This window comes from Mytilus edulis, unplaced genomic scaffold, assembly GCF_963676685.1.
Source record: "Mytilus edulis unplaced genomic scaffold, xbMytEdul2.2 SCAFFOLD_1112, whole genome shotgun sequence".
NCBI classification, from domain to species: Eukaryota; Metazoa; Mollusca; class Bivalvia; order Mytilida; family Mytilidae; genus Mytilus; species Mytilus edulis.
The window spans coordinates 4,065-27,847 of NW_027268391.1; the positions used below are offsets into that span (position 1 = coordinate 4,065).

A 23,783-nucleotide genomic window follows, 5' to 3' on the forward strand; every position below is an offset into this window, starting at 1 on the left:
GCCAATTATCTCTTGTTTTACAGGCAAAAGTATATAGAAACTATACTTTTTAGAATCAGTGTGAAAGAAGCTATCTTATGAGACAGGAAGTGATATTTACTTCACCAGAAGTAACACATCATCTCCCTTATTTCACTCAAAAGTATACAGAAACCATTTATTTATCACATCAGTATGAAGAAACTTATGATTGGATGCCAATTTCAATTTTGAGTAAACGGGAACTAGCTTCTTTTCAATAACTGTGAAAATTGATGTGGAAGGACCTTCATTTGTTCTCTGAACAATTGATTTTTAATTTTAGTTTATATCTGTTTTCAGTATTCAGACTAAATTATATAATAAATGTGACCAAAGAGCTTTTTATAACTAGACAAATACAAGAATATAGATATTATTCCACCATTTTAAAAGTTTCCACTGGTGTGTTATTCCAGTTCATTAAACTCTTTAACTAATAATCTTTCCCAAGTTCAGTTGCAGTACAAATATTTACTTTGAAGTTTAGCTCATTTCATCTACTGAGTCAGACTCTCAAGAATGGAAGTAATTTGATAAATATGCAACCATGTCTCAATGGAAAACAAAGATATGCATTGAAATTATGGAAAGAGCTCAGCCTTCCAATCTTTCTACAAGTAATTTCTATTTGTTTGAATTTCTCTCAGGGCCGAAAGAGCAGCTAAATACAGAAAAGATAGAGAAACACAAGAAAAACAGAAAGAAGAAATGAAACAAACCAAAGAATTAGCCCAGAATAAAATTAACAGTGAGGCTGAAGCAAAGAAAAGGTATCAAATAAAGACAAGTACACCTCTGCTCATAAATTTGTAGTGGATAGTATACTGTGTTTACTATATACAAAAATGTATCTATATGTCTTTTTATCTGTCTGTCTGTCCCTAACTATCCTTATGTATAACTCAGCTTCTGTATTATGAATGTTAGTACCTTGTAATCAATATATATATAACAAGTCTAAAATGGTAAAACATCACCATAAAATAACAATAAAATGAACAAATGTTAGATATTTTGGATAATAGATATCCTTCATCAGTATGATCACGATGTAAAATGAATCATGTCAATCTATTCCAATTATAAAATTATCACAATCTTGAAATTTATACACAAAAAAAACAGATACCAGTCAGTGACGCTGGTACAATTTTAAAATTTCCAAACAGGACGCAATATATATATAAACATCTTAAAAGTGTACAAAACAACACCGATACAAAATCAAAGAACTGAAGTACTGAACACCGGATGACTGCAGGTTGTGGATGGTCAAAAGCATGTCACAGAAACAGATCACATCTCTATACCTGAAATTGCGGTTAATTTATAGAGATATATTTTTCTGATACAAGTGTGTGGATGATGAATAAATGACAGGAAATTCAACAGCACTGTAATAACTATTATATTGTAGTGATACATATCAGTATACCTGGGACTATTATACTGATATAATAATAGTCCCAGAGTATACACTGGTTTGTTGTTATATATTATATTAATATTACGGTTGCATGTATATAGTATTTTCATCTATTTGTATATCATTCTATTCTACTATTGCTAATATAGTGCAGTACACGTGCATGGTGACACTCTTCTTTAAAAAAAATGGATATGAGAAGCCATTCATATTTTCCAGCAAAACAATTACAGAGATACCTCAAGGTCATTGCGATGTAAAAAGATAACTATAAACTTATAAACAAATTATAAGTTGAAGACATGTCATGTAAATAATTGTGTGTTGCTATGACATGTAGAAACTTTTAAACACCATTTTATTGATGAACTGCCAACTTTTGATATGTTATTTGTCCTTTAAGTAAGAAATGGTTGGGCAAACAACTTCTTTATTTATTAGATAAACATTTGTAAACAATTCCTTGGTAAATCAAAATTTGTATTAAATTGACATTTATTAATTAATATTGAAAATGTGATTTAGTTTTCAGGCAGTAATTTACTATTGCTAATAAAAGATGTTTATATAAAGATTATTATTACAGAGAACAAGCTCGTCTTCAGATACGACTGCCAGATGGTTCTTCATTAACCAATGTGTTTCCATCAGGGGATAGATTACAAACAGTGCATGACTTTGTATCACAGGTGAGATACTGTGGGTTCATTATTATTTGTAGGAGTACAGTAGATAAATGTTCATAGAAGAATTCATTTTTTATAAGCTTGTATGCAGACTTTGGAAACACATCCACAAAAATATAATTGTTCCTCAATCAACTAAAATTGGTATGAACATATAATAAACACCCACAGTTGTAAACAAATTTTAATGTGACGTCACTCAATCAGAAAAAGTGTGAATTAGAGAAGCGACGACAGACATTAGTTGAGGGCCTCATTCTCCGTTCTCGTGTAAATTGGCATGAGAATGGAGAAAGATGCACTAACTATTTTTGTAAGTTAGAAAAGAAAGCCTTCTTAAATAAAACCATGACTGAACTCATTGATGACCAAGGAAATCAAATTTCTGATCAGTCTAAAATATTGTTTGAACAGGAGCAGTTTTATAGGACACTTTACACATCTAAGTTATTCAGTAATGATGACAATCAATTTTTATACGACCGCAAAATTTGAAAAAATTTTCGTCGTATATTGCTATCACGTTGGCGTCGTCTGCGTCGTCCTCGTCATCGTCCGAATACTTTTAGTTTTCGCACTCTAACTTTAGTAAAAGTGAATGGAAATCTATGAAATTTTAACACAAGGTTTATGACCACAAAAGGAAGGTTGGTATTGATTTTGGGAGTTTTGGTCCCAACAGTTTAGGAATTAGGGGCCAAAAAAGGGCCCAAATAAGCATTATTCTTGGTTTTCGCACAATAACTTTAGTTTAAGTAAATAGAAATCAATGAAATTTAAACACAATGTTAATGACTACAAAAGGAAGGTTGGTATTGATTTTGGGAGTTTAGGTCCCAACAGTTTAGGAATTAGGGGCCAAAAAGGGACCCAAATAAGCATTTTTCTTGGTTTTCGCACCATAACGTTAGTATAAGTAAATAGAAATCTATGAAATTTAAACACAAGGTTTATGACCATTAAAGGAAGGTTGGTATTGATTTTGGGAGTTTTGGTCCCAACAGAATAAGGGGCCCAAAGGGTCCAAAATTAAACTTTGTTTGATTTCATCAAAATTGAATAATTGGGGTTCTTTGATATGCCGAATCTAACTGTCATGACTGTGTATGTAGATTCTTAACATTTGGTCCCGTTTTCAAATTGGTCTACATTAAGGTCCAAAGGGTCCAAAATTAAACTTATTTTGATTTTGACAAAAAATGAATCAGTTAGGTTCTTTGATATGCTGAATCTAAAAATTTACTTAGATTCTTGATTATTGGCCCAGTTTTCAAGTTGGTCCAAATCGGGGTCCAAAATTAAACTTTGTTTGATTTCATCAAAAATTGAATAAATGGGGTTCTTTGATATACCAAATCTAACTGTGTATGTAGATTCTTCATTTTCGGTCCTGTTTTCAAATTGGTCTACACTAAAGTCCAAAGGGTCCAAAATTAAACTTAGTCTGATTTTAACAAAAATTGAAATCTTGGGGTTCTTTGATATGCTGAATCCAAAAATGTACTTAGATTTTTATACGACCGCAAAATTTGAAAAAATTTTCGTCGTATATTGCTATCATGTTGGCGTCGTCGTCGTCGTCGTCGTCGTCGTCGTCCAAATACTTTTAGTTTTCGCACTCTAACTTTAGTAAAAGTGAAAAGAAATCAATGAAATTTTAACACAAGGTTTATGACCAGAAAAGGAAGGTTGGGAGTTTTGGTCCCAACATTTTAGGAATTAGGGGCCAAAAAGGGCCCAAATAAGCATTTTCTTGGTTTTCGCACTATAACTTTAGTTTAAGTTAATAGAAATCTATGAAATTTTGACACAAGGTTTATGACCACAAAAGAACGGTTGGGATTGATTTTGGGAGTTTTGGTATAAACAGTTTAGGAATTAGGGGCCAAAAAAGGGCCCAAATAAGCATTATTCTTGGTTTTCGCACCATAACGTTAGTATAAGTAAATAGAAATCTATGAAATTTAAACACAAGGTTTATGACTACAAAAGGAAGGTTGGTATTGATTTTGGGAGTTTAGGTCCCAACAGTTTAGGAATTAGGGGCCAAAAAGGGACCCAAATAAGCATTTTTCTTGGTTTTCGCACCATAACGTTAGTATAAGTAAATAGAAATCTATGAAATTTAAACACAAGGTTTATGACCATTAAAGGAAGGTTGGTATTGATTTTGGGAGTTTTGGTCCCAACAGAATAAGGGGCCCAAAGGGTCCAAAATTAAACTTTGTTTGATTTCATCAAAATTGAATAATTGGGGTTCTTTGATATGCCGAATCTAACTGTCATGACTGTGTATGTAGATTCTTAACTTTTGGTCCCGTTTTCAAATTGGTCTACATTAAGGTCCAAAGGGTCCAAAATTAAACTTAGTTTGATTTTGACAAAAAATGAATCAGTTAGGTTCTTTGATATGCTGAATCTAAAAATGTACTTAGATTCTTGATTATTGGCCCAGTTTTCAAGTTGGTCCAAATCGGGGTCCAAAATTAAACTTTGTTTGATTTCATCAAAAATTGAATAAATGGGGTTCTTTGATATACCAAATCTAACTGTGTATGTAGATTCTTCATTTTTGGTCCTGTTTTCAAATTGGTCTACACTAAAGTCCAAAGGGTCAAAAATTAAACTTAGTCTGATTTTAACAAAAATTGAAATCTTGGGGTTCTTTGATATGCTGAATCCAAAAATGTACTTAGATTTTTTATTATGGGCCCAGTTTTCAAGTTGGTCCAAATTAGGATCTAAAATTATTATATTAAGTATTGTGCAATAGCAAGTCTTTTCAATTGCACAGTATTGCGCAATGGCAAGAAATATCTAATTGCACAATATTGTGAAATAGCAAATTTTTTTTAATTAGAGTTATCTTTCTTTGTCCAGAATAGTAAGCAAGAAATATCTAATTGCAAAATATTGTGCAATAGCAAGATTTTTTTTTAATTGGAGTTATCTTTCTTTGTCCAGAATCAACTTAAATCTTTGCTATATACAATATACAATGTATATTCACTTTTTACTACCAACTGATAAATTAAAATAATCTTTACCATTCAGTGATAACAAGCAGTTTTTTTACATCTTAATATTTTATGATGTATTTAAATGAGTAGTTATTGTTGCAAACTCCATTAGAAATTTTAATTGAGATTAGTTTTGGAATAAGAGAAAGGGGGATGTGATTAAAAAAATTGGGTTCAATTTTTCTCATTTGAAATTTCATAATAAAAAAGAAAATTTCTTCAAACATTTTTTTGAGAGGATTAATATTCAACAGCATAGTGAATTGCTCTAAGAGAAAACAAAAATTTTAAGTTCATTAGAACACATTTATTCTGTGTCAGAAACCTATGCTGTGTCAACTATTTAATCACAATCCAAATTTAGAGCTGAATCCAGCTTGAATGTTGTGTCCATACTTGCCCCAACCGTTCAGGGTTCAACCTCTGCGGTCGTATAAAGCTACGCCCTGCGGAGCATCTGGTTTAAACATGACATAAAACTCAGTGCAGAACAAAACTTCTTTTTGGGAATGTGGGGAAGCTTTAAAACAGATTCAAAATGGCAAGTCTCCTGAATCTGATGGATTTACAGTGGATTTTTTCAAAAAAAATTTTGGAAAGATATTGGTCCATTTGTCTTTAGATCTCTGCAATTTGGATATGAGTTGGGCCATTTTTCAGATTTTCAATACCAAAGTATTATTACTTGTATTCCTAACGAAGGGAAAGATAGGAGGTACATGGATAACTGGCGACCAATCAGCTTGATGAACACAGATATGAAAATTGCATCTGCAGTTCTTGCTGGTAGAGCTAAAAAGGTACTGTTCGCCATTATTAGTGACACACAAGAGGGCTTTATGAAAGGGAGATTCATAGGAGAGAACACTAGACTTCTATATGATTTTATGCACTATCTAGAAAAAAATGATATAGAAGGATTGTTATTACTAGTAGATTTTGAAAAAGCCTTTGATTCTATAGAATGGGATTTTTTAAAGCAGGCTTTGATTACTTTTAATTTTGGTCCTTCGTTTTGTAAATGGTTTGATGCGCTTTATGCAGATGCTAAGAGCTGTGTCATTAATAATGGTAATATGTCCCAATTTTTCAACCTTGAAAGAGGCTGTCGCCAGGGGGACCCGTTATCTCCCTATTTGTTTATTATTGGGGTGGAATTACTTGCCATACAGCTAAAAGGGAATCCAAAAATAAAAGAGGTGAATATAAATGGGAATCTGTCACTCATTAGTCAGTATGCAGATGATACGTTTCTTTCACTGGATGGAAGTGAAGATTCATTAAAAGAGACCCTTTCTTGTTTTGAAAAAATTCACAAAGTCTCAGGATTAAAGATAAATACAACTAAAACAAAAGTTGTTTGGATTGGAAGTAAGAGATATTCTGACTTGGTTTTATGTCCTGAAACAAATCTAAGCTGGTCCTGTTCAAACTTAAAGGTTTTAGGATTAAATTTCTCTTTAGATCTAAAGTGTATGCCCAGTTTGAATTTCAGAGCAAAAATCATTGATATTTCAAAATTGTTGAAAAGTTGGCAGCATAGGAAGCTAACACTACTTGGCAAAGTTACTGTTATTAAGACTCTTGCACTTCCAAAATTGATTCATTTGCTTACATCTTTACCTAATATATGTCAATCCATGTTTAATGAAATCAACAGATTATTCTTTAATTGTATATGGGATGGAAAAACAGAAAAAAATCAAACGTGATACACTGATTGCAGATAAAAAGGAGGGAGGTTTGAAAATGGTTCATTTACAATCTTTCAACCTGTATCTTAAAGTCGGTTGGGTGAGGCGATTTTTTCAAATTTGAATGGGGACTGGCAAAATATTCTTAAGTTGATATTGAAAAAATTTGGAGGTGCAAGATCTTTTTCTTTACAAAACTTCAAATTTTTGGAGATTGGAAATCAACTCAGCAATCCTTTTTGGAAAGATGTTTTTCAAGCTCATCTAAACCACATGTTAAAACTGATGTCAAGGAGTGTCTCTCGCTGGATATCTTGAATTTTGTGAAAACAGAAGATTTCCCATTATATAACAGATGGGGAGTTGGTGGTGTGCAAAACCTCTGTCACATTTTTGACCATCAAAGAAGAGATTTTTTCACATTTGATCAGATTAAACAAAACTTCCAGACAAATATTTATATGCACCATTATAGTTTAATATCAAATATCCCTATGGGGGTAATACAGTGTATTAGGGAAAACACTGATACTGACTTAGAAAATTTTACTCTGCAGGAAAAATTTTTGGAGAAAATTACTAGCAGTAAAAATATCAAATTCATATATAATAATCTTATTGTAAAATGTACATATCCTCCAGTTGTAAAATTTTCAAAATGGGAGGATGAGCTGCATTCTAACATTGAAGACTGGAAGAAATACTTTTGTATACTTCAAAAGGTTGTAGAGATACATATTTGTATAATTTCCAATATAAGTTTTTACATAGGACTATTCCTACAAATACATTTTTATATAAAATTAAAATCAAAGATACAAAGTTATGTTCTTTTTGTAGATGTGAAGATGAAACTATTGGACATTTATTTTATGATTGTCAAGTGACATCAAATTTTTTATATTTGTTTTGTGCTTGTCTGAAAAATTTCTATGTTAACATTGATTTTAAGAAAAAAAACTTTTTTCTTGGTTTTGTAGAAGAAAGATTATTTTAAATTTTCTTTTAATTTTTGCCAAAAAAAACATATATAAATGATAAATGCAAGCTAGAAGAAAAGCTTCCAAATGCAATTGAATTAAAAAAAGACTGAAAAACGTTTATAACTTAGAGTTATATACAGCAAGAAAATACAACAAAGTTTTTGAACTTGAAACACTTTGGGCCCCTATGCTAATTATTTATCCTGAATGGTAATCTAACAACCAAATTCATATCAATATATACCGAGCCAAAAAAGTTTAGAAACACTTTTTTTTTTTTTTTTTTTTTTTTTTTTCTTTCTGGGATTTTTTTTTTTAAACATCAATGATATAATCCTTAGTTTTACCTGTAATTTAAAACAGTCATACTTTTTTCCTGGTGGTTGATTTCGCGGCATTTCACCTTTGCACGAGTAATTGATGTTTTACCTTCTGTACCTGTACTTTTAAAACAATATTAAAAATTTCTTTTTCACTAACGTCCAGGAACACACTATTGGTAAGAAAAACACATACATCTTTGAAAAAATTGCATGGGGCGTCAACAAGGCCTCCCCGAAAATGACCATCAGAAAACTCTTGGAATGGTTGATGCCGGAATGAGTGTTGCTGACATCGTGGCTCGATTTAATGTGCATAAGGCAACAGTTTAGAGACTAACAAACAGATATCGACAAATTGCAACTGCACAGGATAAGTCGATATCTCGTAGACCAAAAAAACTATTGTCAAGGGAGGAGTGCTACCTTCGCTTTACGTCAACACGTGACAATTTTTTTTCGGCCACAAAAGTAGTGAATTGACTAAGGGCAGCTGCTGGTGTGCCTGCCAATCCTTCATTGGTACACTTAGGGCATGGCTGAGAAATTGATTTTTTAATAACACTATACTCATTTCTGTATTTTGACCCTTCCACACTCCATACAAAGAAAATCCTCATGAATATGAGTGATAAACATTCATGTTGCTTCTGACATGTCATAATTTCATTCTGTTATTATTAAAATTATATGCTGCTATGATTTTGTAATAAAATAAAATTTCACATTTTTGTTGCTAAACTTTTTTGGCTCAGTATATATCTTTTTGACCTATTTATAGAACAGAGCAAACAACATGTAATATATGCATAGCACATGTAAACCTTTTTTTTTCTTCTATTAAAGAATCTATAGATATTTCTATATGAAGAGATTGTGAAAAAAGAGAGAAAGAAGGAGAGAGAGAGAGAGAGAGAGAGAGAGAAAAAAAAGAGATTTTCCAAAAAATTATATTTTAGTTTGTGTAAATCTTGATAAAACAATAGTCTTTTTTTGTTATATATTTGAAACCCTGTAACACCTTAGTCAGGTGGTGCTGTAAGGGTGATGTTAAGTCCTGACTATTGAAAAAATAAATTAAAAATTAAAAAAAAAACAAGTACAAAGTTAAAGAGCAATGAGGATCCAAAATTCCAAAAAGTTGTGCCAAATATGGCAAAGGTAATCTATGCTTGGGATAAGAAAAAATTCAAAGTTGTGTAAACAGGAAATTTATAAAAATGACCACATTATTGATATTCAACTTAACAAAAACTTGACTAAGAAAACTTGTACAAGAAAACTGTGATAGTGACAATGGGCCTTTACAGTGAATTTTATATAAAAATTTAAACAAATCCCTAATTTATTCAGCTCTTGAATACAATTAGTTATAGAAAATATATAACATTATGCAAAAAATAAATTGACAAAATCTGGTGATATTATGTGTCTCTATGCTATTAGAAATAGCTTTAATATAACAGCATCCAAAATATGGCTTTTGTGATCACAGAATAAATGGTGCAAGTGCAGTCAGGATTCTACTTCGTCAAAATTATCTCCCCATTACACCAGTTCATTTTCACAATTGTAGAAATGGAAGCCATTGTAGGGATGACGCGCTGCCAATTTTGCTCGTGAAAACCGATAAATTTATCCACATAGCACCATTACGATCCTTATATGTCAGTTGTATTTTAAAAGACAAATGTATCTACTAGCTAATGAATGAGCATCAGTTAATGATCTTGTCTGCATTGATTCAACTTAAAATTATTGTTTGATTGGTTGTCAGGTTGAATTTTGAAAATTCTTAAACATTTAAATAAATTCTAATTAAATAAATTGTGGAAGGGCAGACTAAAAATTTTCAGTGGTTGAAGATTATAAACCCTAATTATATTTTTGTCGAGCCTTCGACTTTAGTCGAAAAAGCGAGACATAACGATCCTACATTCCGTCGGCGTCGGCGGCGTCGGCGGCGTCCACAAAAATTCACTCTGTGGTTAAAGTTTTTGAAATTTTAATAACTTTCTTAAACTATCCTTGAATTGTACGAAACTTGGACAGAAGCTTGTTTATGTTCATAAGATAGTATCCAGAAGTAAATTTTGTAAAAATAAAATTCCATTTTTTCCGTATTTTACTTATAAATGGACTTAGTTTTTTCTGCCAGGAAACATTACATTCACTCTGTGGTTAAAGTTTTTAAAATTTAAATAACTTTCTTAAACTATCCTGGAAATGTACAAAACTTGGCCAGAAGCTTGTTTATGATCAGGAGATAGTATCCAGAAGTAAATTTGGTAAAAATAAAATTCCATTTTTTCCATATTTTACTTATAAATGGACTTAGTTTTTTCTGCCAGGAAACATTACATTCACTCTGTGGTTAAAGTTTTTATACGACCGCAAAATTTGAAAAATTTTTCGTCGTATATTGCTATCACGTTGGCGTCGGCGTCGTCGTCGTCGTCGTCCTGCGTCCGAATACTTTTAGTTTTCGCACTCTTACTTTAGTAAAAGTGAATGGAAATCTATGAAATTTTAACACAAGGTTTATGACCACAAAAGGAAGGTTGGTATTGATTTTGGGAGTTTTGGTCCCAACATTTTAGGAATTAGGGGCCAAAAAGGGCCCAAATAAGCATTTTCTTGGTTTTCGCACTATAACTTTAGTTTAAGTTAATAGAAATCTATGAAATTTTGACACAAGGTTTATGACCACAAAAGAACGGTTGGGATTGATTTTGGGAGTTTTGGTTTCAACAGTTTAGGAATTAGGGGCCAAAAAAGGGCCCAAATAAGCATTATTCTTGGTTTTCGCACAATAACTTTAGTTTAAGTAAATAGAAATCAATGAAATTTAAACACAATGTTAATGACTACAAAAGGAAGGTTGGTATTGATTTTGGGAGTTTAGGTCCCAACAGTTTAGGAATTAGGGGCCAAAAAGGGACCCAAATAAGCATTTTTCTTGGTTTTCGCACCATAACGTTAGTATAAGTAAATAGAAATCTATGAAATTTAAACACAAGGTTTATGACCATAAAAGGAAGGTTGGTATTGATTTTGGGAGTTTTGGTCCCAACAGAATAAGGGGCCCAAAGGGTCCAAAATTAAACTTTGTTTGATTTTATCAAAATTGAATAATTGGGGTTCTTTGATATGCCGAATATAACTGTCATGACTGTGTATGTAGATTCTTAACCTTTGGTCCCGTTTTCAAATTGGTCTACATTAAGGTCCAAAGGGTCCAAAATTAAACTTAGTTTGATTTTGACAAAAAATGAATCAGTTAGGTTCTTTGATATGCTGAATCTAAAAATGTACTTAGATTCTTGATTATTGGCCCAGTTTTCAAGTTGGTCCAAATCGGGGTCCAAAATTAAACTTTGTTTGATTTCATCAAAAATTGAATAAATGGGGTTCTTTGATATACCAAATCTAACTGTGTATGTAGATTCTTCATTTTTGGTCCTGTTTTCAAATTGGTCTACACTAAAGTCCAAAGGGTCCAAAATAAAACTTAGTCTGATTTTAACAAAAATTGAAATCTTGGGGTTCTTTGAAATGCTGAATCCAAAAATGTACTTAGATTTTTTATTATGGGCCCAGTTTTCAAGTTGGTCCAAATCAGGATCCAAAATTATTATATTAAGTATTGTGCAATAGCAAGTCTTTTCAATTGCACAGTATTGCGCAATGGCAAGAAATATCTTACAAATTTTTTCAAAGATATGCATTTTCATCATCCAAATTAAAAGACCCATATATTTCATCTTTTCATTGTTTTTTATGTTATAAAGTCAACTTGTAGCTTTGATATATAAAAATGATAGAATCTAAAGCGGGATGATATATCAAATACTCTTGCTTTGTACGTATTAAAGACAATATATACACCTCAAACACGCCCTGACATAAAAAGGTGCACTCGATTTTCTCTTTTCAGTACAATTGTTACCCATTTTTTGGAATTTTTTCTTGAATCACATAATGGGAGGGCATACACCAAAATTACTGAACTAATAGATTGATACGTTCTCCGTCCGTAAATTCTTTTTTTTAAATCGGAGGTTATGCATATTTTACATCCAACTTGATAGATACCCATGTTGTCGACTTGATAACTAATTGTTCTGCATTACTATGTAATAGATAAATTGAAAACTTATGCAAATGGTGTTTTTAAAAGAAACACTTCGTAATTGGCCGGAGAACACAGTTATTTTGTAGTGAATTTCTTTTAGACAATAAATTCAAATTAAAAAAAATTGCACCTGCTCTTTTTCAAAATATTTTTAGAGTGTAGTGTATTACTAGTGGGACAAAATTTATATCAGGCAACGTAATAAAATTTGACCTTTTTTAACCTGACCAAATCACTACTTAACATAAAGATTCAGCACCCAAATTTTTATAACATGTAATTACATCCCCCTACTTAATATTTCATGCATTAGATATCAAGACATAAATTAGGAATGTGTATCAAATAAAAAATGCAAGTTATACACTGTTTACAGAAGGGACTATATTCGTAGACAAAGAAAACCAAAGGACGATAACTGTGTCCTTGTACCAATTGAGAAGAAAAGTGTCGTTTAATTTGTTTCTATTAACTTTTAAAATTTTTGTTACTTTAGTAAACATTACAGTAAGCATTTATCGCCTTCTCTAACAAAGAGCTTCGTTTCTTTTGTTCTATTTCAACTGTGTTTCCGCCTGAGTGATTTATAATGTATCTTTCAGTTTTTACCTTATTTTAAAAACTGAACATTGAATAGCAAGTGTTTTGGTCCAGAAATCTTCTCCCTTTTTCTGTCTTTTGTTTTTATTATTTTGTGGGTAGATTTATATACAGATTTACTACTGGATCCAATACACCTTATCGCTATGTGTCCGCTATTACTGGACATCACAAAAGTTCCTATAAAATATTGATGTCATAATAAAAAATATCTGACGCCATAATGGAAAAGACAACAAACAATGCCAAAAATACCGGAAGTATCTTGCAGGAGAGGCACTGTTATGGTTTTATTGCACGAGAGGCATTTGATCAATCTGGATATGACTAATCAGTTGTTTTTAAACTTGTACAATATGACCATTTTCAATGTTATATTGTCAGGATTAAAGATATGACATATGGCTCTAGGTTTGTGGTAATCAATTAACTTTCAAGTCATTGTAATGTTCACAATAATATAAAAACTGACCAGTTGTCACATACTAAGGAGGTAACTATTTGCATGTGGAAATATTCTTTATTTATCTAGATACACTTAAGTTCAATGTTGATTTCCTATTGATGTCTTTTGTTCATCTTGACGATTTAAGCCATTTGTTATTGAAAGTTCAGAAAATAAGGTGGATCATTTTTCAGTTTCAATATTAAAAGATGGTTAACATAATGTCTCTTGCTTTCTTTTATTTTTTTTAAACAGCAATTGAAATGAGGTTCTTTTTCTTATTTTCAATATACTGATAATTTACAATTAAATTGGAATCCATTTCTGTCCAAAAGGTAATTATCAAAACTATGTTTTCACCACATCCTTAATGAAATTACACCACATCCTTAATGGAATTACACCACAAATATATTGAAATCTATATTGAGACCTCTGTGCTTTCTGGTCAATTAAGATATTTCAGTTTTAAAAAAACATTAGTACGAAAGCTAATTTATAGAAAACTGTAATTGACTAACTAAAATATAAATATAAAATATAACTTTCTGGTAGTAAGACCCGTCACGGCCAGGCTGGGAAACTGGATAGGCAAATGCTCACATTAAATCTGTTTTGATACAGTGTGTTAAATGTCTTCCTTTTTACACCATAACCCATGGTGGTGCTCCTACTAAAGGAGGGAGATACGGAACATACATACATACATTGGAGGTTGCACCATCATTAGATAAAAAGATAGGGCTATGCATATTTTGTTTGTTTTTTTGTTGTGATGTGTTAATAAATATAAAAATTATCAAAATATTTTTGGCAAATCAATATAGAATTAACAATATTTTATTTCACCATTTGTTTAGTTTCATTACATTTATAACAACTAAATTTAGAAATACTTGAATTTTTTTTACATAGATTGATAAAGAAGGTATATTTCAACAGCAAATAAACATGATGAATTCACCCAATACAATGATTTATAACAATGAAAGTCGTAGAAAGCCAGGCATAGGTATTGCCTTTCAGGCACCATTGGCGGTTGCATGGGACTCAGCAATTGTTAAGTTTTCTGCTAAAGTCAGATTGATGGTAATTACTTGTGAACGAGGAGCAAAAGATAGCAGAGGCACATTCAAACTCATAACTCAAAAATTAACTAACAATATGAAATGGATATTCCATAACTGTCAACAAACTTGTGATGAAATGTGAAAACTTACAAATGGATGACTTCAGCTTCACTGCTTTTAAATAGCTACCTTGTAAGAAGCATACCTCTATCAATGAAATCATTATAGGAAATACAAGCCCTGGGAGATATATATACTCCAGATGCAATACTGTGAAAGATACTGATATCTTCTATAAATTGCATTACCTACTATCAGTACCTTTTAGTTTGATGACTATTTCGAGACCTTGCTCCCTAGGTCATGGTCCAGTGACCATGGATTGATGAGCAATTTTCATTGTTAAGTTTCTTCTAAGGTCATATAAATTAGAAGATGTGGTATGATTGCCAATGAGACAACTCTCCACAAGAGACCAAAATGACACAGAAATTAACAACTATAGGTCACTGTACTGCCTTCAACAATGAGCAAAGCCCATACCGCATAGTCAGCTTTTAAAAGCCCAATGTAATGACAATGTAAAACAGCTTGTTTGGATCTACTTAAGATAGATTTACTTGTGATAGATCGATGATATTTTCTATAAAGATACATTACTATCAGTGCATATTAATTTTATGACTATTTTGAGGTCCTGCCTAGATTTCAACATTTAGTTGTTTTTGTAAAATTTGGGTTTTTGTATTTTGCAGAGGGTAGGAACAAGTGTAACATTATCAACAACATTCCCAAGACGAACTTTCACAGAAGAAGATATGTCTAAGACATTATTGATTCTAGAACTGGTTCCCTCAGCAGTGTTAATTGCAGTACCAGTAAGTCTTTTGTATTTCTTGGAATCATGGTGGTCAAAAATATGAAAGACAACTGTGTTGCACTTTTTCGCTTGTATCAGTTGAAATTGAGTTTATTGATGGTGTAGGGCCTGTAAATAATTTTTACAATTATAAAATCATAGATTGATGCCAGCAAATAAATATATGATTCTAACATTTAAATCAAAATGTAGATTATTGTTGAAGACAGTATTTAAACCTGTACCGGTAGATGTGATTTGTTAATTTTTTATGGCATTGGGTTTATGCCTCTTTACATCACATCCTCTTTACTCATATCTGAGATTCAATAAATTGTTTGATTTAGTATTAGTTAAACTTTTAATTCTGGATGCATGCATGTCATCAATTGCAGGTAAAGAAAGGATACTTTAAGGATCATAATTAGCTATATAAAATATGATTTTTTTTTTGTTCAATCATCAATGAAAGTGAAATAGTGAAATAATAATTTGCTTTTAGCAGCCAGAATGATTCAATTTTGTCAAGATTAGCTAAAAAAAACCCATTGATGATGAATTATTCACTTGCAAGTGAATAATTCAACCTTATTAAATCCATATTCATGTAAACTTCAATTTAACCCCTTAGCTAGAGATGGATAAAGCATGCATTGTGCTTGTTCAGTTATTTAAAGGAAAAAAATGTCAACATTGAAAGTGAAACAAAGATAAATCATTTGATTGACTGATTTGATCCACAAAAACTAATTTGTATACAGGTAAAAACGATGATTAACATCTATTTTTAATCTATAATATGAAATTAAGAAGACCTAGAGAAATCTAATTGCACAAGTTCATTATCTATTTATATCTATATTTATGTTTAAATCGCTTATATGATCAGCAGAGGCCTCTAACTAGGTGGTCAACCTGATTGTTAATTAGATGGTGTCATGACTATAATACACACTAAACCAAGATACATATTTTCGACCCCATGCCCTTTTAATTGTTTATTTTAGACTTTTTATGATCTGGATAATTGTTTTACATTGTTATAAATCAAATATGAGAATTTGAGTCAAATTGGTGAACATGAATTTGACAATTAGTGCCCCTTTAAGGAAGTTTGCTTGTTATGTTTTGGAAATTTTGTCAAATTTTCGGAATCCTCTGGTTTTATTCATTTGAATTCCTTAAAAAAATTTGCCCTTTGACCCCCATTTTTCTTTATATAAATCTTTAACATGCTTGATTATAAGCAATCTGTAAAAGTTGAAAAATCTTTGTTATCTTTGAATAGTTTATGAGAACTTTAACCATACCTGTCAACCTGTGACGATGAAAATGCAGGTCATGACCTGCATTGAAGAATCAAATCTCAGGTCATAACGCGTACGAACTTTTTCGAGCTGAATTTCAGTATTTAAAAATTTATGGTACATTTTCTTATAATGTATATCAAAGATACCAAAACATCAATGCATGTTCACTTTGTTAAGTCATTTTAAATCTTATTAAATATTATTTCATTGCACTTTTAAAGATTTTTATAAATTTGTGTATTTCAGTCTTATGTGCTTAATTTTTGAGAAAAAATACTACAATCATCAAACACTAGAATTTAATGTAATTCTTAAATGATTGAGACTATTGACTATGTAGCTATTATCCATATTATTTTTCATTTAACTAGGAAATTAGACTATGAGAAAATATAGTAATACAGTTAAGGGAAGTATAAATGTAAAAAATAATTTTCAACTTTTTAAAAAAAAATGTATAAAGGTATAAAAATAATGAAAAGTTATTTTTCAATATGTATTTGAATTTTATATTTTGAATGATTTGATCTTTTTCACCCATAAAAGGTAAATATAAGGAATAATTTTGAATGGTGACAAATAAGGGGAAGTAACTCTAGTTCAGTTTGTTCAATGGTGCAATTTATTTACGACCTAAAGCTAAGGTAATTGGTGTTAATTAACAGTGTGTTTGACACCAAAGCTGTCAAGTGAAGCCATGTACTTAATGGGTCACTTAATTTGACAGTTTTCATAGCTAGATGAACTTCCTGTTCATGGAAGAATAATGAATTTGCCGGTATTTCAAAGTAATATTACTTATGAAATCAATCTCAAGGCTAAGAAATACGGGTTAAATCGGGTCATTTTCGGAATTCCCGGGTTATTTCAATGACCCGGCGGGTGTTCTAGGTGATCCCTCAGAATTGTGAAAATCTCGGGTCACACCCGCAGAATACGGGTCAGTTGACAGGTATGCTTTAACTTGTCAATGATAAAGCTATAAAAAATCAAGGGAGAATATTTTTTGGTTCCTTTATTAATCCCCTATCAATATATACTAGTTTTATGTAAAGCTTGTTTTTTTACACTGAGAAGCGAACTTCAGATTAAAAAAAAAAATTGCAGAGTTATCTCCCATATCTGTTCTGCTGTGCACATTTCCATACAAGAAAATAATCTTTTTTTGTGCACAGCTTTTTTTCAATAGAAATTTCTTTGCTGCGCACAATCCTTTCCATTGGGAAATGATCTTTTTGTTTTATATAGAATTCTACAATAGAATGCTCTAACACAACAGGCAACTCTTTCCATAATAAAATGATTTATTCAACTTCTGAGAGATAGGAGGTAAATATTAACATATGTCTTTTCAAGGGAAAGGTAAAAGGAGGCACTATTAATCCAAGTGGTGGAGGAGGTATCCTATCATTGGTCATATCTCCATTAATTACCCTGTGGAACTTCTTGTATATGTTTATTTTTGGAAGAAGTTCTCCACCACAAGAACAAAAGAAAGAAGAATCTTCAGAAAAGGAGCAGATGCCCTCAGAATCACCATCAAGTCCAGCTAGCAGAGGTGCTCAACCTCAAAGGTAATTCTTTGCATTTGGGGTCAGATAAATTTTTCTCTTAAAAAATGTCAACAGCAATATTATGAGGGAGACTAGAAACACAGATGCCATCATGGTTGTAAGAATACAAATCAGTGAGGCTTCTGATTGGATGGTATGCTTTTACTTTAGGGGTGGGTTGGGGGGGGGGGGGGGGGGGGGGAGTCAATTCTCAACAGCACAGTGTATTGCACAAAAGCAAAAAAGGGGGTCAACCCTTTTTAGCTCACCTGGCCGGAAGGGCCAAGTGAGCTTTTCTCATCACTTGGCGTCCGTCGTCTGTCGTCTGTCGTCCGTCGTCGTTGTCCATCGTAGTCGTGGTTAACTTTTGACATTTTGAACTTATTCTAGAGAACCACTGAATTGAATGAAACCAAATATGGCATGAATGTTCCTTATGAGGTGCTGACCAAGTGTTGTTACTTTGTAGCCGATCCATCATCCAAAATGGCCGCCAGCCGGGGACTTAGTTTAACATAGGACCCTATGGGAAATGCATACAAATGACTTCTTCTAGAGAACCACTGAATGGAATGAAACCAAACATAGCATGAATGTTCCTTATGAGGTGCTGATCAAGTGTTGTAACTTTGTAGCCGATCCATCATCCAAGATGGCCGCCAGCGGGGAACTACGTTTAACATAGGACCCTATTGGAAATGCATACAAATGACTTCTAGAGAACCACTGAATGGAATGAAACCCAACTAGTCATGAATGTTCCTTATGAGGTGCTGACCAAGTGTTGTTACTTTGTAGCCCATCCATCATCCAAGATGGCTGCAACCCGGGGCTTAGTTTAACATAGGACCCTATGGGAAAGGCATACAAAAGTCTTCTTCTAGAGAACCAAGGAATTGAATGAAATCAAACATAGCATGAATAGTCTTTTCCTTATGAGATTCTGGCCAAGTGTTGTTACTTTGTAGTCGAATTTTATCTGTTTTTATATGATTTCAAAAACCCATGTAGAGTCAGGTGAGCGATACAGGCTCTTGAGAGCCTCTACTTTAGCTCACCTGGCCTGAAGGGCCAAGTGAGCTTTTCTCATCACTTGGCGTATGTCATCGTCATAGTTAACATTTTACATTTTGAACTTCTTCTAAAGAACCACTGAATGGAATGAAACCAAATATGGCATGAATGTTCCTTATGAGGTGCTGACCAAATGTTGTTACTTTGTAGCCAATCCATCATCCAAGATGGCCGCAGCGGGGACTTAGTTTAACATAGGACCCTATGGGAAATGCATACAAATGACTTCTTTTAGAGAACTGTTAAATGGAATGAAACCAAACATGGCATGAATGTTCCTTATGAGGTGCTGACCAAGTGTTGTTACTTTGTAGCCGATCCATCATCCAAGATGGCCGCCAGCAGGGGACTTAGTTTAACATAGGACCCTATGGGAAATGCATACAAATGACTTCTTTTAGAGAACCGTTAAATGGAATGAAACCAAACATGGCATGAGTGTTCCTTGTGGGGTGCTGACCAAATGTTGTTACTTTGTAGCCGATCCATCATCCAAGACGGCTGCCAGGGGGGACTTAGTTTAACATAGGACCCAATGGGAAATGCACACAAATAACTTCTTTTAGAGAATTCCTGAATGGAATGAAACCAATCATGGCATGAATATTCCTTATGAGGTGCTGACCAAGTGTTGTTACTTTGTAGCCAATCCATCATCCAAGACAGCCGCCAGCGGGGGACTTAGTTTAACATAGGACCCTATGAGAAATGCATACAAATGATTTCTTTTAGAGGACCACTGAATGGAAAGAAACCAAACATGGCATTATATTCCTTATGAGGTGTTGACCAAGTGTTGTTACTTTGTAGCTGATCCATCATCCAAGATGGCCGCTAGCGGGGGACGTTCTTTAACATAGGACCCTAAGTGAAATACATACAAATGTCTTCTTTTAGAGAACTACTGAATGGAATGTAACCAAACATAGCATGAATGTTCCTTATGAGGTGCTGACAAAGTGTTGTCACTTTGTAGCCAATCCATCATCCAAGACAGCCGCCAGCGGGGGACTTAGTTTAACATAGGACCCCTATGAGAAATGCATACAAATGATTTCTTTTAGAGGACCACTGAATGGAAAGAAACCAAACATGGCATTAATATTCCTTATGAGGTGTTGACCAAGTGTTGTTACTTTGTAGCTGATCCATCATCCAAGATGGCCGCCAGCAGGGGATGTTCTTTAACATAGGACCCTAAGGGAAATACATACAAATGTGTTCTATTAGAGAACTACGCGAATGGAATGTAACCAAACATAGCATGAATGTTCCTTATGAGGTGCTGACAAAGTGTTTGTCACTTTGTAGATGATCCATCATCCAAGATGGCCGCCAGCGTGGAACTTAGTTTAACATAGGACCTTATGGGAAATGCATACAAATGACTTCTTTTAGAGAACTGTTAAATAGAATTAAACCAAACATGGCATGAATGTTCCTTATGAGGTGCTGACCAAGTGTTGTAATTTGTAGCCAATCCATCATCCAAGATGGCCACCAGCAGGGGACTTAGTTTAACATAGGACACCTGTGGGAAATGCATACAAATGACTTCTTTTAGAGAATTGTTGAATAGAATGAAACCAAACATGGCATGAATGTTCCTTATGAGGTGCTGACCAAATATTGTTACTTTGTAGCCCGATCCATCATCCAAGATGGCCGACAGCGGGGGACTTAGTTTAACATAGACCCTAAGGGAAATGCATACAAATGTCTTCTTTTAGAGAACCACTAAATGGAATGAAACCAAACATAGCATGAATGTTCCTTATGAGGTGCTGACCAAGTGTTGTTACTTTGTAGCCGATCCATCATCCAAGATGGCTGCCAGCAGGGGACTTAGTTTAACATAGGACCCTATGGGAAATGCATACAAATGACTTCTTTTAGAGAACCGTTAAATGGAATGAAACCAAACATGGCATGAATGTTCCTTGTGGGGTGCTGACCAAATGTTGTTACTTTATAGCGATCCATCATCCAAGACGGCTGCCAGGGGGGGGGACTTAGTTTAACATAGGACCCAATGGGAAATGCATACAAATAACTTCTTTTAGAGAATCACTGAATGGAATGAAACCAAACATGGCATGAATATTCCTTATGAGGTGCTGACCAAGTGTTGTTACTTTGTAGCAAATCCATCATCCAAGACAGCCGCCAGCGGGGGACTTAGTTTACATAGGACACTATGAGAAATGCATACAAATGATTTCTTTTAGAGAACTGATGAATAGAATGAAACCAAACATGGCATGAATGTTCCTCATGAGGTGCATATCAAGTGTTGTTACTTTGTAGCCGATCCATCATCCAAGATGGCCACCAGCGGGGGACTTAGTTTAACATAGGACCCATAAGGGAAATGCATACAAATGTCTTCTTTTAGAGAACTGTTGAATAGAATGAAACCAAACATGGCATGATGTTCCTTATGAGGTGCTGACAAAGTGTTGTTGCTTTGTAGCCGATCCATCATCCAGATGGTCGCCAGCAGGGGACTTAGTTTAACATAGGACCCTTAGGGAAATACATACAAATGACTTCTTTTAGTGAAACCACTGAATGGAAAAAAACAAAAAATAGCATGAATGTTCCTAATGAGATGCTGACCAAGTGTTTTGTTACTTTGTCGCTGATCAAACATCCAAGATGGCCGCCAGTGAGGACTTAGTTTAACAGGACCCTATGGAAAATTCATTCAAATGTCTTCTTGAGGAGAACCACTGAATGGAATGAAATCAAACAGCATAAATGTTTCTTATGAGATGCTGACCAAGTGTTGTTACTTTGTAGCCAATCCATCGTCCAAGATGGCCACCCAGCGGGGGATTTAGTTTAACATAGGACCCTATGTGAAATGCAATACAAGTCCTTCTTTTAGAGCACCACTGAATGGAATGAAACCCAACATAGCATGAATGTTCCTCTGAAGTGATGACACAGTTTTGTAACTTTGTAGCCAAATTTTATCTTTTTTTATATGATTTCAAAAACCCAAGTAGAGTAAGGTGAGCGATACAGGCTCTTGAGAGCCTCTAGTTTAGCTCACCTTGCCTGAAGGGCCAAGTGAGCTTTTCTCATCACTTGGCGTCCGTCATCGTCATAGTTAACATTTTACATTTTGAACTTCTTCTAGCGAACCACTGAATGGAATGAAACCAAATATGGCATGAATGTTCCTTATGAGGTGCTGACCAAATGTTGTTACTTTGTAGCCAATCCATCATCCAAGATGGCCGCCAGCGGGGACTTAGTTTAACATAGGACCCTTAGGGAAATGCATACAAATGTCTTCTTTAGAGAACCACTAAATGGAATGAAACTAAACATAGCTTGAATGTTCCTTATGAGGTGCTGACCAAGTGTTGTTACTTTGTAGCCTATCCATCATCCAAGATGGCCGCCAGCAGGGGACTTAGTTTAACATAGGACCCTATGGGAAATGCATACAAATGACTTCTTTTAGAGAACCGTTAAATGGAATGAAACCAAACATGGCATGAGTGTTCCTTGTGGGGTGCTGACCAAATGTTGTTACTTTGTAGCCGATCCATCATCCAAGACGGCTGCCAGGGGGGGACTTAGTTTAACATAGGACCCAATGGGAAATGCATACAAATAACTTCTTTTAGAGAATCACTGAATAGAATGAAACCAAACATGGCATGAATATTTCTTATGAGGTGCTGACCAAGTGTTGTTACTTTGTAGCAAATCCATCATCAAAGACAGCCGCCAGCGGGGGGACTTAGTTTAACATAGGACCCTATGAGAAATGCATATAAATGATTTCTTTTAGAGGACCACTGAATGGAAAGAAACCAAACATGGCATTAATATTTCTTATGAGGTGTTGACCAAGTGTTGTTACTTTGTAGCTGATCAATCATCCAAGATGGCGCCAGCAGGGGACGTTCTTTAACATAGGACCCTAAGGGAAATACATACAAATGTTTTCTATTAGAGAACTACGGAATGGAATGTTACCAAACATAGCATGAATGTTCCTTATGAGGTGCTGACAAAGTGTTGTCACTTTGTAGCCGAACTATCATCCAAGATGACCACCAGCGTGGAACTTAGCTTAACATAGGACCTTATGGAAATGCATACAAATGACTTCTTAAAAAGAACTGTTAAATAGAATTAAACCAAACATGGCATGAATGTTCCTTATGAGGTGCTGACCAAGTGTTGTAATTTGTAGCCAATCCATCATCCAAGATGCCGCCAGCAGGGGACTTACTTTAACATCGTCCCTTTGGGAAATGATACAAATGACTTCTTTTAGAGAACAGTTGAATAGAATGAAACCAAACATGGCATGAGTGTTCCTTGTGGGGTGCTGACCAAATGTTGTTACTTTGTAGCCGATCCATCATCCAAGATAGCCACCAACAGGGGACTTAGTTTAACATAGGACCCGATGTGAAATGCATACAAATGACTTCTTTTAGAGAACTGTTGAATAGAATGAAACCAAACATGGCATGAATGTTCTCATGAGGTGCTAATCAAGTGTTGTTACTTTGTAGCCAATCCATCATCCAAGATGGCCACCAGCAGGGGACTTAGTTT

The 23,783-nt window shown here is 33.7% G+C and overlaps 1 protein-coding gene across 1 annotated transcript; it reads left to right on the forward strand.

The window, feature by feature from the left end:
- Window positions 1–646: 646 nt before the first annotated feature.
- On the forward strand, window positions 647–18,162 carry LOC139507398 (UBX domain-containing protein 4-like). Its single transcript, XM_071295731.1, has 4 exons — window positions 647–791; window positions 2,034–2,136; window positions 15,156–15,278; window positions 17,926–18,162. Exons 1-4 carry the CDS (start codon window positions 730–732, stop codon window positions 18,145–18,147), a joined length of 510 nt encoding a protein of 169 aa, XP_071151832.1. The 5' UTR covers window positions 647–729; the 3' UTR covers window positions 18,148–18,162.
- The last annotated feature ends 5,621 nt before the right edge of the window (window positions 18,163–23,783 follow it).

What these genes read in the sequence shown, in the direction of transcription:
- LOC139507398 (XM_071295731.1), top strand. Translation starts at nt 730, where the DNA reads ATGAAACAAACCAAAGAATTAGCCCAGAATAAAATTAACAGTGAGGCT. An exon ending in GAGGCTGAAGCAAAGAAAAG is followed by an intron (nt 792 to 2,033) that starts GTATCAAATAAA and finishes TTATTATTACAG; the next exon opens with AGAACAAGCTCGTCTTCAGA. An exon ending in TGCATGACTTTGTATCACAG is followed by an intron (nt 2,137 to 15,155) that starts GTGAGATACTGT and finishes TGTATTTTGCAG; the next exon opens with AGGGTAGGAACAAGTGTAAC.